The sequence below is a fragment of the Engraulis encrasicolus genome, chromosome 3 (assembly GCF_034702125.1).
Source record: "Engraulis encrasicolus isolate BLACKSEA-1 chromosome 3, IST_EnEncr_1.0, whole genome shotgun sequence".
Taxonomy (NCBI): domain Eukaryota; kingdom Metazoa; phylum Chordata; class Actinopteri; order Clupeiformes; family Engraulidae; genus Engraulis; species Engraulis encrasicolus.
Window position 1 is genome coordinate 30,870,177 of NC_085859.1, and position 14,118 is coordinate 30,884,294.

The 14,118-nt window shown below is 40.7% G+C and overlaps 2 protein-coding genes across 4 annotated transcripts in view; both read left to right on the forward strand.

The window, feature by feature from the left end:
- Window positions 1–2,959, forward strand: part of LOC134445986 (leukocyte surface antigen CD53-like) — a 37,763-nt gene extending 34,804 nt beyond the window's left edge. For all 3 annotated transcript variants that reach the window (XM_063195180.1, XM_063195182.1, XM_063195181.1), the window contains 4 exons: window positions 627–737; window positions 1,659–1,766; window positions 2,284–2,367; window positions 2,475–2,959. In XM_063195180.1, the coding sequence (XP_063051250.1) occupies window positions 627–737; window positions 1,659–1,766; window positions 2,284–2,367; window positions 2,475–2,543 (372 nt within the window). In that variant the 3' untranslated portion in view covers window positions 2,544–2,959. The remainder of the gene's footprint in view (window positions 1–626; window positions 738–1,658; window positions 1,767–2,283; window positions 2,368–2,474) is intronic.
- Window positions 2,960–3,176: 217 nt separating this feature from the next.
- On the forward strand, window positions 3,177–14,115 carry LOC134445987 (leukocyte surface antigen CD53-like). The gene is made up of 8 exons (XM_063195183.1): window positions 3,177–3,395; window positions 4,393–4,474; window positions 5,421–5,609; window positions 6,638–6,712; window positions 8,378–8,482; window positions 9,459–9,563; window positions 9,830–9,913; window positions 11,551–14,115. Exons 2-8 carry the CDS (start codon window positions 4,418–4,420, stop codon window positions 11,620–11,622), a joined length of 687 nt encoding a protein of 228 aa, XP_063051253.1. The 5' UTR covers window positions 3,177–3,395; window positions 4,393–4,417; the 3' UTR covers window positions 11,623–14,115.
- The last annotated feature ends 3 nt before the right edge of the window (window positions 14,116–14,118 follow it).

Below are 14,118 nucleotides of genomic sequence, written 5' to 3' on the forward strand. Positions count from 1 at the left end.
AGTACAGTAGCCTATGTATTTCCTGCCAAAGATGTCCCTGACTGGTAAATGAAAATGGCGGACATGAAGAACATCCACATATTCATCTACGAGAAGTGTTTTCCATTTCTAAGTCATGATGAATACTTTGAATTGATGGTGGTGGTAATTACACATGAAAAAGATTACATTTTTGAATGTGCAGCATCAATTCTAGAAATACATTTTTTAAAATGTCATATTCTACCTTTAAACCATAAACTTGTGATTAGTACCAGTGGCATTTTATGCTTTTCTGCGCCGTTGCAAGACACTGAAGAAGATGAAGTCTGTTTAAGCACCTTCAATACTCTACCAAAAACCTTTAAATAATTAGACAAAGATGTTTGGGACCTAGCTGGTAACATGCATTACCGTTAATATATCGCAGTAACTTTCATTGATGGACTGGTTGTAGCTTACTTTGCTATAAAAGATTATGGAAAGCATACTAGGGGCGTTACAGACCTATTTTTCCAGTAGGCTTGCTCTGTTTTGAGGTCCAGCACCAAAACTTGAGGCAGTGATGTGTGCATTCATTTTACTTCATACTGTCACAAGCTGCTGCCATGAAATGGCTATTTAGTGTGCTGTGCTCGCTCCTCTAGATCGACAAGTACTTTGAAGCTGATTTTCGGCATGCCCTTGATGTCTACATACAATCAACCCCCACTGGAAATCAGACGCTAAAAGATGAGTTCCACTCCATCCAAGCAAGGGTAGGTGATTGCCAAGTCATATTGAGGATTGTATACAACATGAGTTTGCATTTCTGTCAATGTTAAATAATTAAGCACAAGTGAAGAGCTCTTTTCCAAAATGAGATATATCAATTTTATAGAATGATGGGAAATTGACATTTTTGTATTGGGCATTACAGTGAATTGCATTGTAAAATGCATTTTATAGAGGTTTAAAAAGTATTTTCTCCAAACTTTTGAATGGCAAGAATTCACACATAGATGATAGGACTTCTTAACAGTACATTACAATATTAAAATGCCAAAAGTCAAAAATGGTGGATATAGCGTTTTGGAAAAGAGCTCTTCAAGTGCAACCAAGTTTGTAACTTTAGGCAATGGCCCTTTCTCAATGTTCTAGTGTGCGCCCTTCGAAGTGTGTGAGCCTAATTAGTCACACCCAGTGATTGGATACTCCGCAGAGTTCACCAAAGAGTATCCAATCACTGGGCGTAACTAGTTAGGCTGACACACTTCAAAGGGTGCACACTACAACATTGAGAAATGGCCTATGTGCAGTCTTGGGAGGAATAGGTACAGCGTATGTACCTCTATTTACATTGTTACATTGACATATTGTACACTCACTGTGATGGTGTGACAATCAGTGGGGTTGTGGGTCTGCTCCGTCATACCATCGAGCCTGGCTCTTTGGTGTAGCAGTCACAGTCCCAGTTTGGTACCTCAGAAGGACCGGATTCTAGTCCCAGCGGGGCAGTTCTACTTCCCTTCAATACAGTGTTGTTGTTACCCTACAAAAACAGTCAACCGTTGGTGAACAGGCGAGTACAGAGCAATGGCAAGAAGACTTGAGAATGCACCATGTGTGGTACTGTAGATGTATGTCTTGCATGTATATTTCCATGCGTCTGCAATTCCACTTTTCTTTTCCTCTTCTAGTTTGACTGCTGTGGGGTCGATGGGCCATTAGATTGGAACGGCACCCTTCCCATCTCATGCTGCAAGCTGGACCCGTGCAATGTCTTTCCCATCATCTCATGGGAGGAGGTAAATAGAGTTTTTATTTTATTTTTTTTTCAAGTCAAGTAGGTTTTATTGTCAATTTCTTTACATGCACTGGTCATACAAAGAATTTGAAATTACATTTCTTGCTTTCCCATACAGACAGACTAATCTAGGTAAGGACATAGACAGTATAGACATAGACAGTACTTATACATTGACTTAAGACAGTATGGACATAGACAGTGCTCATACAGACATTTAAAGCGCAAGAGCTGGAAATTAAGTTTTAATATAGGGCCTACTATTAATCTATGATAATCTAGATATTTGCCATTGTACTCCCAAATCGTACGCCAGTGCATGGCATGGCACACACACACACACACACACACACACACACACACACACACACACACACACACACACACACACACACACACACACACACACGCACACGCACACGCACACACGTGCGCGCGCATGCACACGAGCGCGATAAGGGACCGACTGTTTATTGGACTTTCATACATTATACATTGTCCATCCCTCTGGGCTGCAGGGCTGTCTTGGGAAGCTAAAGGCCTGGTTTGAGATGAACTTCCTCAGTCTCGGTGCCGGAGTTGTGTCTATCGCCATTTTACAGGTATGTGTCACACTTGCCAAATGTAGTCCCATTTTATCTTGTCTCTTACAAACATGACATTTGATAAGATAGTAGCTGTTAATGTGCAATGTTTACATCTTTTTTAGACACTTTGCATTGTCATGTCGTGTCCAATCATGTGCAACTTCCGAATGACCGGGCGGGGATATAAGTGATGGGAAGACCTCCAATACAGTTGGTGTGGGCTGAGATCTGCGTGTGACGTCACACCCCTAACATATGGTAGAGGACACAAGTATCTTAGTTCCTGTTCCTTGTTCCTGCTTATGCATCCTACATGACATGAACGACTTAAAGTGAGTCATTTGGTTTGAGGTGACGATCTGAGAATGTGTCAGATAGCATTTCCCAGAGTTTGACTGTGTAATAGCTCAAATGGAAACATTTTAACAATAGCATTAACAATATTATGTAAGATTCCACAGAACATTTTGAGTACATGCACTTTAACTAGAACTACAAATCCAATGAATGTATTTGTCTTGTTGTTATGAAGTAATTATGTGATGTTGACATACTGTTTTTATGTATTGATTCAAATTCTTTTCTGGTGTTATAACAAGTTTTGAGGATTGGTGTGTTCAAAAAACAAATCATTAAAAAAAGTGATTAAAAATGTGTGATATGTCCTGGTTTGACTAACATTTAACACAATGTGTCCGTAATGAAATGTGACAAATGTGAGGAGGGATGTACACAAAAACAGCAGCAAACAGTGTATGCACAAAGCATCCTTCAGATGAACCTCCAGACAGCTACACTCAGCTCTTTATCAGCTACCTTTGAGCGTCTCTGTCTTCCCCCTCTGCACACGCTCACATCCGGTTAGCTGGTGGAGGAAGTCAGGTCAACTGATGCAGACTGACGCACCAACCGTTGACTAAACTGAGTGTGACCAGCAAACGCAACGCAAAGGGGTGGCATTTTCCGTAGCCTTCACATTTGGACTTTTAACGGGCTGTTTTTCGGAGTGTATTTACCAAGACCCACACATTTCAGGAAAGGCGGTAAGACTGTGTTTTTTCTTGTTTATGAATCAATCTTTTGCTTACATGGAGTTTCTTATTTCCTGTTCTTAAAACGTCTTTTTTTGGTCATGACACTTGTAAATAATCTTGTGTAACAATTCCGGAAGTTCTGTGAAACTCAAAGAAATAGAATAACTGAATTGACATTGAAAGACAATGTGATTTTGGCTGGTTTTGAGTGTGATTGTACTAAATGTAAACATCCATGTCCTTGTCATGTCTGAATGTTACCTGAGAACATTGTGGTAACCAGTAGCTACACTTTAAAAAAATGTGAGAAACTGATCTGTGGTATGCTCACAGGTAGGCCTATCTCTCATCTCTATTCTATAGTGAATTTGCCACTTGACTGAAACATAACTACAAACAAATAAACTCACTGCAAGAAAAAAGTGTTATACTTTATATATGTATATTCCACTATGATTCATACTTAATGTATATATTACAAAAAACCTGTAGGCCTATACGTTATATATGTTAGGACAAAAACATTCATTCTATTCTTAGATGTTGACCTTAGTGTCTAATCAAATGTAGAGACAGGTCTATTTCCATCTGTAGATGTTGACAGGAAGTCCCATGCACAGGGTGAAGAGTTATACAAACTTCAACATTTTTCAAGAGAAAGGGGAAACTAAACCTCTGAGTCATTAAAAGCTGAAGCTTATTTTTTGCATGCCACACCGCGTGTGCGTGTGCGTGTGTGTGTGTGTGTGTCCTGTCCTGTGTGTGTGTGTGTGTGTGTGTGTGTCCTGTGTGTGTGCATGTGCGCGTGTGTGTGTGCGTGTGCGTGTGTGCGTGTGTGTGTGTGTGTGTGCGTGTGCGTGTGCGTGTGCGTGTGTGTGTGTGTGTGTGTGTGGGGGGGGGGGGGGGTGTTTTAATATCTCGTCGTAAATCATAGCAATGTCATGACAGGATGTTCTATGTTCTTTGGCAACCATACTATGATTGTGCACTTTATCTCACTTTACAGAACTGAAGAACTGAACCAGCAGAAGATGTCTTGCCTAAAGTGTTTGAAGTACACCATGTGTGTGGCCAACTTCTTATTCTTTGTAGGTATCCATGAGGCCTGTTTTCATTTACACTGTAAAATGTCTTATTACTTACAACCTATTTACAGAAAATACTTATTTTTTGCCTGTTACTTTCATTTGATTTTTTGCCTGCTCTTAATGTGAACTATCGAAAACAGAGTGGCATCAACCTCCCTGACCAATCAAGATGCTTTTAGACTGTGTCAATACCAGTTCCCACACCTCATCTCCACATGTCGATGTGCTGACACCGAGAGTTTGTGCATTCAGCAGGAACCAAAACCTTGGTTTCAAGTAAAACCTGTGCAAAGCATAACATGCTCCTTTGGTTGCAAAGGTTACCTGTCTGTTGGGAACATGTCATGCGCTTGTTACAGCCGGTGTTACAAATGATCTCTTCCCCAACTGTTTATTCAGATGTTAGAACCCACAGTGATTGGTCAGAACAATTTGGAAGTAAATGTCACAATTACTTTCAATGACAGTGGTTCTGACCAATCTTTGTGGTGCTTACATCTAGGTAACTAGCTGTCATTGGCTTTTCACACCGGCACAGTGTTTTGCTGTGGTGACTGGTGTGGGAAATGGTGCTGGTTCAAAACCAGATTATTAGGACAATGAAAAAAGCACTGCATGCATAGGCATGCAGATAGGAATGAGGTGGTGCTAAAGCACCTGCCCCTTTGCTCTACTAGACAAAAAATGCCCTTTTGAAAGTCTTTTTCCACAATGTACTGCAGTCCATATGGTCCATGTTGACATGATTAGAAATGCTTGATGATTGAAGTATGTAATAATAATGCTACTATTAAAATAGGTGGATATTAGTAAAAATATATTATTTTCATATTATCAGCTAATATTACGTGTATAATCTCACACTATAATATAAAATGTATACAGTATATATATATAAAGTAAATGTATGATATATATAAATGTCTACTCTGTACTGTACTGTTAGGTGTGTGGAGCAGCGTTGTTTGGCTTTGGCATCTTCATGATGACCCAGAACAAGGTGTCGTCGCTGCTGCCCTCTCTGCCCTTCATGAGTGTCACCAGCATCCTCTTCATCACCGGGATCATCATCACCTGCGTCTCCTTCCTGGGCTTCCTGGGAGCATACAAGGAGAACCGCTGCCTCCTCATCACGGTGGGTGCCTGGAGCACACACACATTATACCAGGGGTGGGGAACCTTTTCAATTCGAGGGGCCACTTCAAATTCATCCTAGGGACGTAAAAGTCCTCCGAGGGCCGAACACAAAACAGGATTTCCGCCTGCAGTTTAGGCCTATATTGAAGGCAGATACCTTTAAAATAGACTCCACCTCCTCTAGGTCCCCTGAAAATAACTTAATTGTATTGCAAATGTATTTTCTAAGATTCCATTACAAAATATGTCATATTTCATGTGAAGCTGCATAACATTAAAATTACATCGGCCCTCGAGACAAAGGTTCCCCACCCCTGCGTTATACAGACAGACAATGCACATCCAAATACTGACCTATTCATTCCATCACAGACACCAATAATATGCATATGGATAAACCCATACACTCACCATACAGCAAGACACATGCAGACACACCCACTACATGTAATGGCTACACACATACAAATACAAACTCATGCGCACAGACAAGACATGCAATAAACATGTAAGGACACACCAACCACCCATCGTCACACCCAAATGTGTACAAAAATACTGATACAAATACGCTCACAGGCAAGACATCAGCATAGATACGGAATACACCCAAACACTCGCAGATGCCAGCAGACACATGCAGACAGACACAAACATGTACAGACAACACACACACTATGCAAATATACAAACGTACATGTACGCTCGCAGACAACCACAGACACCAACATAGGCACGCTATCACACCCATACACTTGCAGGTGGCAACAGATAAATGTAGACACGCCGATACATGTACAGACACATACAAGGTCTATGTATAATGCTTATATGCTCAGACACCAATATAGGTTACGGATACAGAGACAACATACATACTTAAATACAAACATACACTCGCATACACCAATATATACTGTATATACTGTATATAATATACACGCATATGGATGCACACCACTATCAGTGTTGATGCTATTTGCAATGATTATATGCATTGATTCTGTTGCATGTATGCTCTTGTAGTTCTTCATCTTGTTATTCATGGTGATGCTGGTGGAACTGGCCGGTGCCTGCATCCTCCTTGTCTATGAAAAAGACGTGAGTATTCCAGCAGCACAAACGGATAAAACAATATGAATGTACTTATAGAAAATGCTTCCTCCGCGCTCCTGCTCTTCACTATCTGATGTGTCACAGGACAGGGCTGAGTATATATTAAATGAGAAGAAAAGCCGGTAACACTTTACTTGACGCTGGTGTCATATGCATGTCATTACAGTGTCATAATAGTGCCATGACACAATCATAGATAACTGAAAAATGAGAAAAGGTCGCACCATGCATAGGTTTCTTTATTATTACACGGACGCGTTTCGGTGTTCTGCCTTCCTCAGTGTGCCAAGTCTGTGTAATAATAAAGAAACCTATGCATGGTGCAACCTTTTCTCATTTTTCAGTTTTACAATATTTTGGTCAGCACTCTTAAAGGAAAAGTCCACCCTTTTTTGATTTTCACATATTTGCAGTATTTACAAGCATTATTTATGAATGTGCATATAATTTTCGTCTATGTGTTTGCATTGCCCCGTTTAACAGTATAGCCACATTAGGCATAGCAATGCAAGTCTATGGTACAAAATAAAACACAATCAAATGTACTTATAAACCATTTTAAAATTAATGTAAAATTCACCCGAGTGTAAAACGGCAATTTAATTCCGTCCAGTGACCACTTGTGGCTTGATGCTAAAGATACCAGTTACTTCCAGTGATTATGCTAAGCTATGCTAATAATTCTGATCCAATAAATCTAAGTACTGAAAACACTGAGACGAAAATGATATGCACATTCATGAATAATGTTGGGAAATACTGCAAATATGTGAAAATCAAAAAAGGGTGGTCTGTTCCTTTAAAAGAAGAAAAACTTGTTGGGTGAAGCCTGCTCCAACCTTTATGAACAGTCATAGATAAGTCATAAACATTATGTCCATGTCATGAACATTTTATGACTGTTGGCCTTAAGTGACATTCTGATATGGCAAAGATAAACTGGCCAACAGTCATAAAATGTTTATGACATGGACATAATGTTTATGACAGGTGCATAACTGTGTCATGACACTGTTATGTATGACACTGTAATGACACGGCTATGACACCGGCGTCAAGTGTTACCGAAAAGCCACCATGCATCTCGGATGTGGAAAATTACTTTGTGCTTTTATTAAGAGCTGTGCCAGACCAGCGTCTGACTGTGATGAAGACCTTGTCTGGCCTTGCTCTAAATGGATGTGCTTGCATTTGAGACTCGACCGCAGTGGTCAGCAGTGGAACTAGTTTCACTCAACCACATGCATGCTACAGTACAGTACATGAGACTTAAGCCACCACATTTAGCAAAGTGATCATTGTATTGGAGCCATGTAAGGTTAGGCAAAGGTGCCTTGTGGGCACTTAAGCCATGGGTGAAGTGTAAGAGACACCCATATTGTTCCGTATGGAAAGTGGACCTTTAACTTTCTCTCTCTTACATGGCCAAACTCCTTCATTAGGCCACTTATGATGCTTGTATATGCTGAGGAATGATCAGCTATCTCTGTGTTTGTCACATTACCTACTTATTTAGCTTAGAAACTGATAGTAGGAACTTGACGTGGGAAAACCCTACAGTTTGAAATGAAACAGACCTCAGTGACGCCAGTGCTCAGTAACATGTCTGCCCTGTTTGTTTGTCTGTTTGTTTGTTGGTTGTGGCTTCAGATTGATACGCGAATTGAGAAGGACCTCCATCAAAGCTTGGCAGAAGCTTTAGCATCAGGAAATTCCAGCACCACTGCCAGCGACTGGAACTTCATCCAGAGAACAGTAATGTTTCTTTCTTCCCCTCATTCAATTATGTTCCCCTTCATTCAATTCAATTCTTATTCTACTTTGCATGTATGCTTTAACAATATAGCTGTGTTATGACATTTGAGCAGCTCCTCGAGGTGAAAGACCAACGAAATCACCACCAGAGAGCCACTCTCTTGTGTTTTTTTCCCCGTTTGGTTTACTTTGAGCATGTGACCTTCACGTTAGTACTTCTGTGTGAGACTTGCATCTTCTCTACTCTATACTTCGAGACTTGCAGGCATTGGCCGCATCCATGATGGCGTAGTACGGCAAAGTATGCACGACTGAGGGCATATTTCAGACCACCCATTCCTTCACTCTCCTATTAACTGAACTGGTGTGCCTTTGCCTTGAACATACCTTTACTGAAACATTTGAATTGGTAGATTTTCTATGGCTCTCATTTCTTGGGGTGACACAGAGCCGTAGATATAACAAAGTTACCCATTTTAAAAAAAAAATCTCTGGTCACATGATTGTACGTTAGCCTTGATGGTTCCGGGTTAACCCATCTCTGCCATACGTTTACATTAGCATGGCTAGGTTACCTTTACTAATTCTACAAACTTGGTTGTGCTGTGCAAGTTACCATTTAAGGTCAAGTAATTACACAGTCCATTGAAACTGTGTGCTTTAAAATGCACAAGAACAGTTATTTTATCAATTCCTCTCAAAGTCTCCAAATACACTCTATGGGAACGAAGGCCACATCAGGAACCTTGTGAAGGCTTCGAAAAACCTGATGGGACTGTGAGATCGGCCATGTTTGACCATATATGGACAATTTTTTGGGACCACAGCGGGATCCTATGGCAACGGTCCTATTCTTTATAAAGACGGCTCTGGGGAGAAGCGTTTAAGATGGCTCACTTTGCCAGAGTCAGAGTAAGTCTTGTAATGGCGGTGTGTGCACATGTTGATGATGTTGTATCTATTCATGTGCATTCAGTTCCAGTGCTGTGGGGTGGCTAATGTGACAGACTGGAAGAATGACATACCCAAATCCTGTTGCCAGAAGGACCAATGCAAAGAGTCTAACAAATACTGGACAGAGGTATGACGCCATTTGGTCAGACTAAGTTTTTCCCTCTTTTATACAGACATGCGTGTGTGTATAGGGGTGTTCAATAGTTCCTGTTTCTTTTTTAGTAACCATTTGCTTTTGTCAAGTTGTTTTTCTGCATCATGAAAATGAAAATGTCTCCTAGGCCAAGCACATTATTTAGTAGTTTCGTAAATTTTATAATTAACTGATACACTGAGACAATGTTATTAATATTTTTCAAAGATTTTAATTGCACTGTGTCTTTGACATGTCAGGGCTGCTACAAAAAGATGAAGACCTGGTTTGAAGAAAATCTGCTTAACACTGGAATTGGTGTCATTGTGGTCTGCAGTATTGAGGTATGGTCAAGTGGCAGTCCAATTTTGTGTTTTATGACTCATTAATGAACCCCATACAATTTCAAAGTACGACTTAATTTGCCCTTTGCTTTTGCACGGTTTCTTAGAATCTCTTTTATGCATTTCCCGTGAGGCTGTGGCCAACATGGCTATTTTAACCTTGACAATAGAGGTCACATAAATGAATGACAGTAATGAAACTCATCATAAGAAGTAAATCACTTAGAAGTTTCAGTGTGTAGTATTTTAAAGTTTTCATTATCAATTTCCAAATGTCTTGCTTTTGCTCATTGCCACATGATGAAGTCCAAAACGCTATCGGTATTACTGTATTATAGAGCTTGAAAGTTACGTCACTTCCCCCGATTTCATGGGACCTCAACGGCGTTTTTAGCAGAAAATCGTAGCATGTAATCCAATGGCGGTATTAAAATGATATTTCGATCCCCTTCGAGTTGTGCCACGAGCTCCATATATGTTGTTTCTGATATTTTTGCTTCATTTTTCGCACGAACCCCCAAACTTTTTAGAAAGCTTTGTTTCTTAACATTTTTCATGCCGACGGCCTCGGAACAAAACATTGATACTTCTGCATGAATAATCTTTATCTAGCCTCTTAAACAGCATATTTGTAGCCCAGCGCATATCATGACTGAGATCAGAAGACATTTACTCGCTACCATGTTGTTAGATGGTCAGCTTAGGTCCCGTGAAACGCAGAACTAAGGGGCGGGACTTTCAAGCTCTATGTTACTTCACTTGTCTGGCAAGAAAGGGAAAGGAGAATCTTACACTTGGTGAGTTCCTCCCAATGTCACCATGCATTTGAGATCCATTCTAATGGAGGCATGGGGTTTGTTTACATTTTGTGGAAAGTGTCACAAGCACAGCATACTCCAAATATCATCCCAAAAGTTATTGCATTCTTGCAAGGTGTCCGCTGATGTCGCATAACATTTGGGATGCCATTTGGAGCATGTTAAGGCGTTAAAAAATCGGAACAAACCATGCCCCCATCAATTGCCAGGATCTCAGAAAGGGCTGAACAAAAAAATGCAGTGTCATGAGCTCCTGAGAAGTCAAGGGTAGTGTGAGCAATGAAACTGCATGTAGAAATTTACAGGAATTCTTCTTTAAAGGTGCACTGAGTAGGATGGTGGCAGAGTAGGTATTGCAACTATGATGCTCATTGAAACTGCCATCTGCCACCTGTCAAATTTGATATTTTCGTGCATATTTACTAAATAATAAACTATTATATACTAGTATGACCAAAATACACTAAGTTTTGAAGCTAAAAATGTCTATATCTTGAAATTCAAAATGGCGAACAATGGAGGAGGTCCCCCTTGGCTTTTCATGTATGAAAAGTCCAATTCAGGGCATTCCTGTATTAGTAGTGGGTGCCCGATCATGACCTTGACAGGCTATTTGGGGGACCCTGTCAGTATTTTACCCTAGGGCCCTGTGTCACATGATGAATTCATAACTGTGCAGCATGCAATAACTATGCATTATCTAGGTATTTTATGTTACTTCACTGACCTGACAAGAAGGGAATAGAAACCTTACATATTGGGCCTTTAAAATGCCTGCCATTTTTATTGGAGTTCTAATGACGTTATGTGTGTGTCTAGGTCCTGGGCATGTGCTTCTCCATGACGCTCTTCTGCCACATAAGCCGCTCTGGATTGGGATACAAGATGTGAAGGAAGCCATGGATACGAGCCTGATTTCAGAGTTGAGGCGGAGGGGAGATGCAATGTGCCAAGTCACCCCCTCCCCATTTTAAACAGTGCAACAATGGTTTTGGATGCTAATAGCAAACCGCCCTTTGAAAAGGTTTTGGGAATTATCCCTAACTGTCCACCTCATAAAATGATGTCCATGATCCATGACCTATAGTCAGAATGTTATATGACAGTTCAGCCTGCCATCTGCATGACAGTAAAAGGGATATGCGCAGATTTGGAAATATTTTGGTATCTGGGCCAAATACTGGCCTGAAATTTTCAGGAATTGAAACGGTAGCTGTTTTTTTATCATCTTGTCTGAACTCTCATAATAGACTTCCATTTTTAAATGAGTTTAATTTCTGCATTTTTGAATGTTGGTTGGACAATATGATGGGAGGAAAGTTAAAGTGCAGTAATTTGATCACTTTGTGATGGAAGCATCAAATTTGGTATGAACTCACAAAGGAGGCCTGATAAGATTTGGATATTTTCAAAATGGCTGCCAAACATGGATTTCTCAATGGGAAAAAGCAGGGCAACATACCACCATGACCCCCAGCGTTAAGATTTGAGCGGACACGATTCTAAATCTGGTCATATCCCCTCTGTATGCGCTCATACTAATATGTTGGTGCATTTTATGTTTCTGGCTGCTTTTAATACTATTATGAAATCCATGTTTGGTAGGCATTTTGAAAAATGGATGCCATGACCCTTAGGGGCTAGATCTTGAGCATGTTCAATTCTAAATCTGATCACACCCTTTTTGTGGGTCTTTGTACCAAATTTGACGTTCATCATGAAACAATAGCCGTCCCACTAATTTTGTACATCTACTGTATAACCTTACCTATTCAGCAAGTCCTGTGTGCTACCTGTTTGTTTGTTTGTTTGTTTACTGAGGTCAATACACCACTGTTTGTGATGGCCGTTTGGTTAAAGCATTGTTACATACAGTAGTGCATTTGTTTTATTGTTTCTTTTCTGTAAATGATAAAACAAAGTGATACCAATTGCCTTTAATGTTATGATTTGCTATGGTGAGATAGTTAAATACACATCACAGTAAGCTTACTGTATGGGAAAGACCCTTTGCACATTAATAGCTAATTTGGTGTATGTAATGGCATGTCTGGGGGGTTCTGGCACTCCAAACCAAGTAGCCAAATGTCCATAAATGGCCCATGATTAAAATAGAAACTAGAAGAGAAATTGTACATTAGATTGGGGGCAGTAATATTGTGGTATTACCGGATGCTTGTTCTGTAGGCCTACAGTCTTTGTGTCTTTCTGCTCTGTGCACCTGTATATTTTCCTCAATGTTGTCACTGTCAACAAATAAAAATATACAAAACACGTTAACAAATGAAGATAATCATATGTCGAATCTAAAACACCAACACCACAAATGTGAGTGTTAGCAAAGGATTTGGTTCTCCAGAAGCATCCGTATCTGAGTCTTGACGGAGCAGCTCTACTCCTCTTCGCACTAATGGTGAGAGATGTGGGATGGCTTCAGAGGCAGACCACAGGGTGGATAACCCTAATGTGAGGGATCCCAGGATTACACAGCATCCTAGATGGGAAAGGGCAGCCATAGGTAAGTGGTTAGGGCGTCAGACTTGTAGCCCAAAGGTTGCTGGTTCAGCTCCCGTCCCGCCAGGTTGGTGGGGGGAGTAATTAACCAGTGCTCTTCCCCATCCCCCTCCATGACTGAGGTATCCTGAGCATGGTACCGTCCTGCCGCACTGCTCCCTTGGGGCGCCATTGAGGGGCTGCCCTCTTGCACGGCTGTGACATGAATGCAATTTCGTTGTGAACACTGTTGAGTGCTGTGTCACAATGACAATGGGAGTTGGAGTTTCCCAATGGGGCTTTCACTTTTCACTTTCAGTATAGTGTGAGGTACAAGAGGGACATCCTGAGTGTTTAAAATATACCGGGGAAGGCAGTGTGATGACGTGACCACTAGGGTTGTGTGTGTGTGCCAACTCCAATGAGTCTGGCTCTTCGGGGTAAAAGTCAGAACCCTACTCTGGCACCCCTGAAGGCCCAGGTTTGAGTCTCGCCGTCGTCGGGGCAACTGAGCTCTACTCCCATAGAGGTAGAAAATAACACTAGAGTGGACATGGCAATTCACGACAGCACTGGGAAGTGGCACATGGCGCCTCCCATTGTCTGTAGGTAGTGTAGGCACCTTCAGTCAATTCAAGTCAATGGAGAACACGCCCACCTCTGTTAAAAAATGGACTAAAACTGTGTGAATATGAAGTAACCTATTAATCAAAGACTAGATTTGAAATGTCAGGATAAATATCTACTTAAATCATATGAGTCGATAAAATACATCTAAAAATCAAATTATATTAATTCTGCACATATTTAGCAACACACTTCAACTATTGTCCTTGTAGAGTGTGTCGATGGACATTTTCAAATTATTAAGCCATTTTTTGACAGAGGTGAGCC

Bases quoted from the DNA above. Each gene is read 5' to 3' on its own strand.
- LOC134445987 (XM_063195183.1), top strand. From the start codon at position 4,418: ATGTCTTGCCTAAAGTGTTTGAAGTACACCATGTGTGTGGCCAACTTC. The intron at 8,483-9,458 runs GTAATGTTTCTT...ATGTGCATTCAG, and splicing joins GGAACTTCATCCAGAGAACA to TTCCAGTGCTGTGGGGTGGC. The intron at 9,914-11,550 runs GTATGGTCAAGT...GTGTGTGTCTAG, and splicing joins TTGTGGTCTGCAGTATTGAG to GTCCTGGGCATGTGCTTCTC.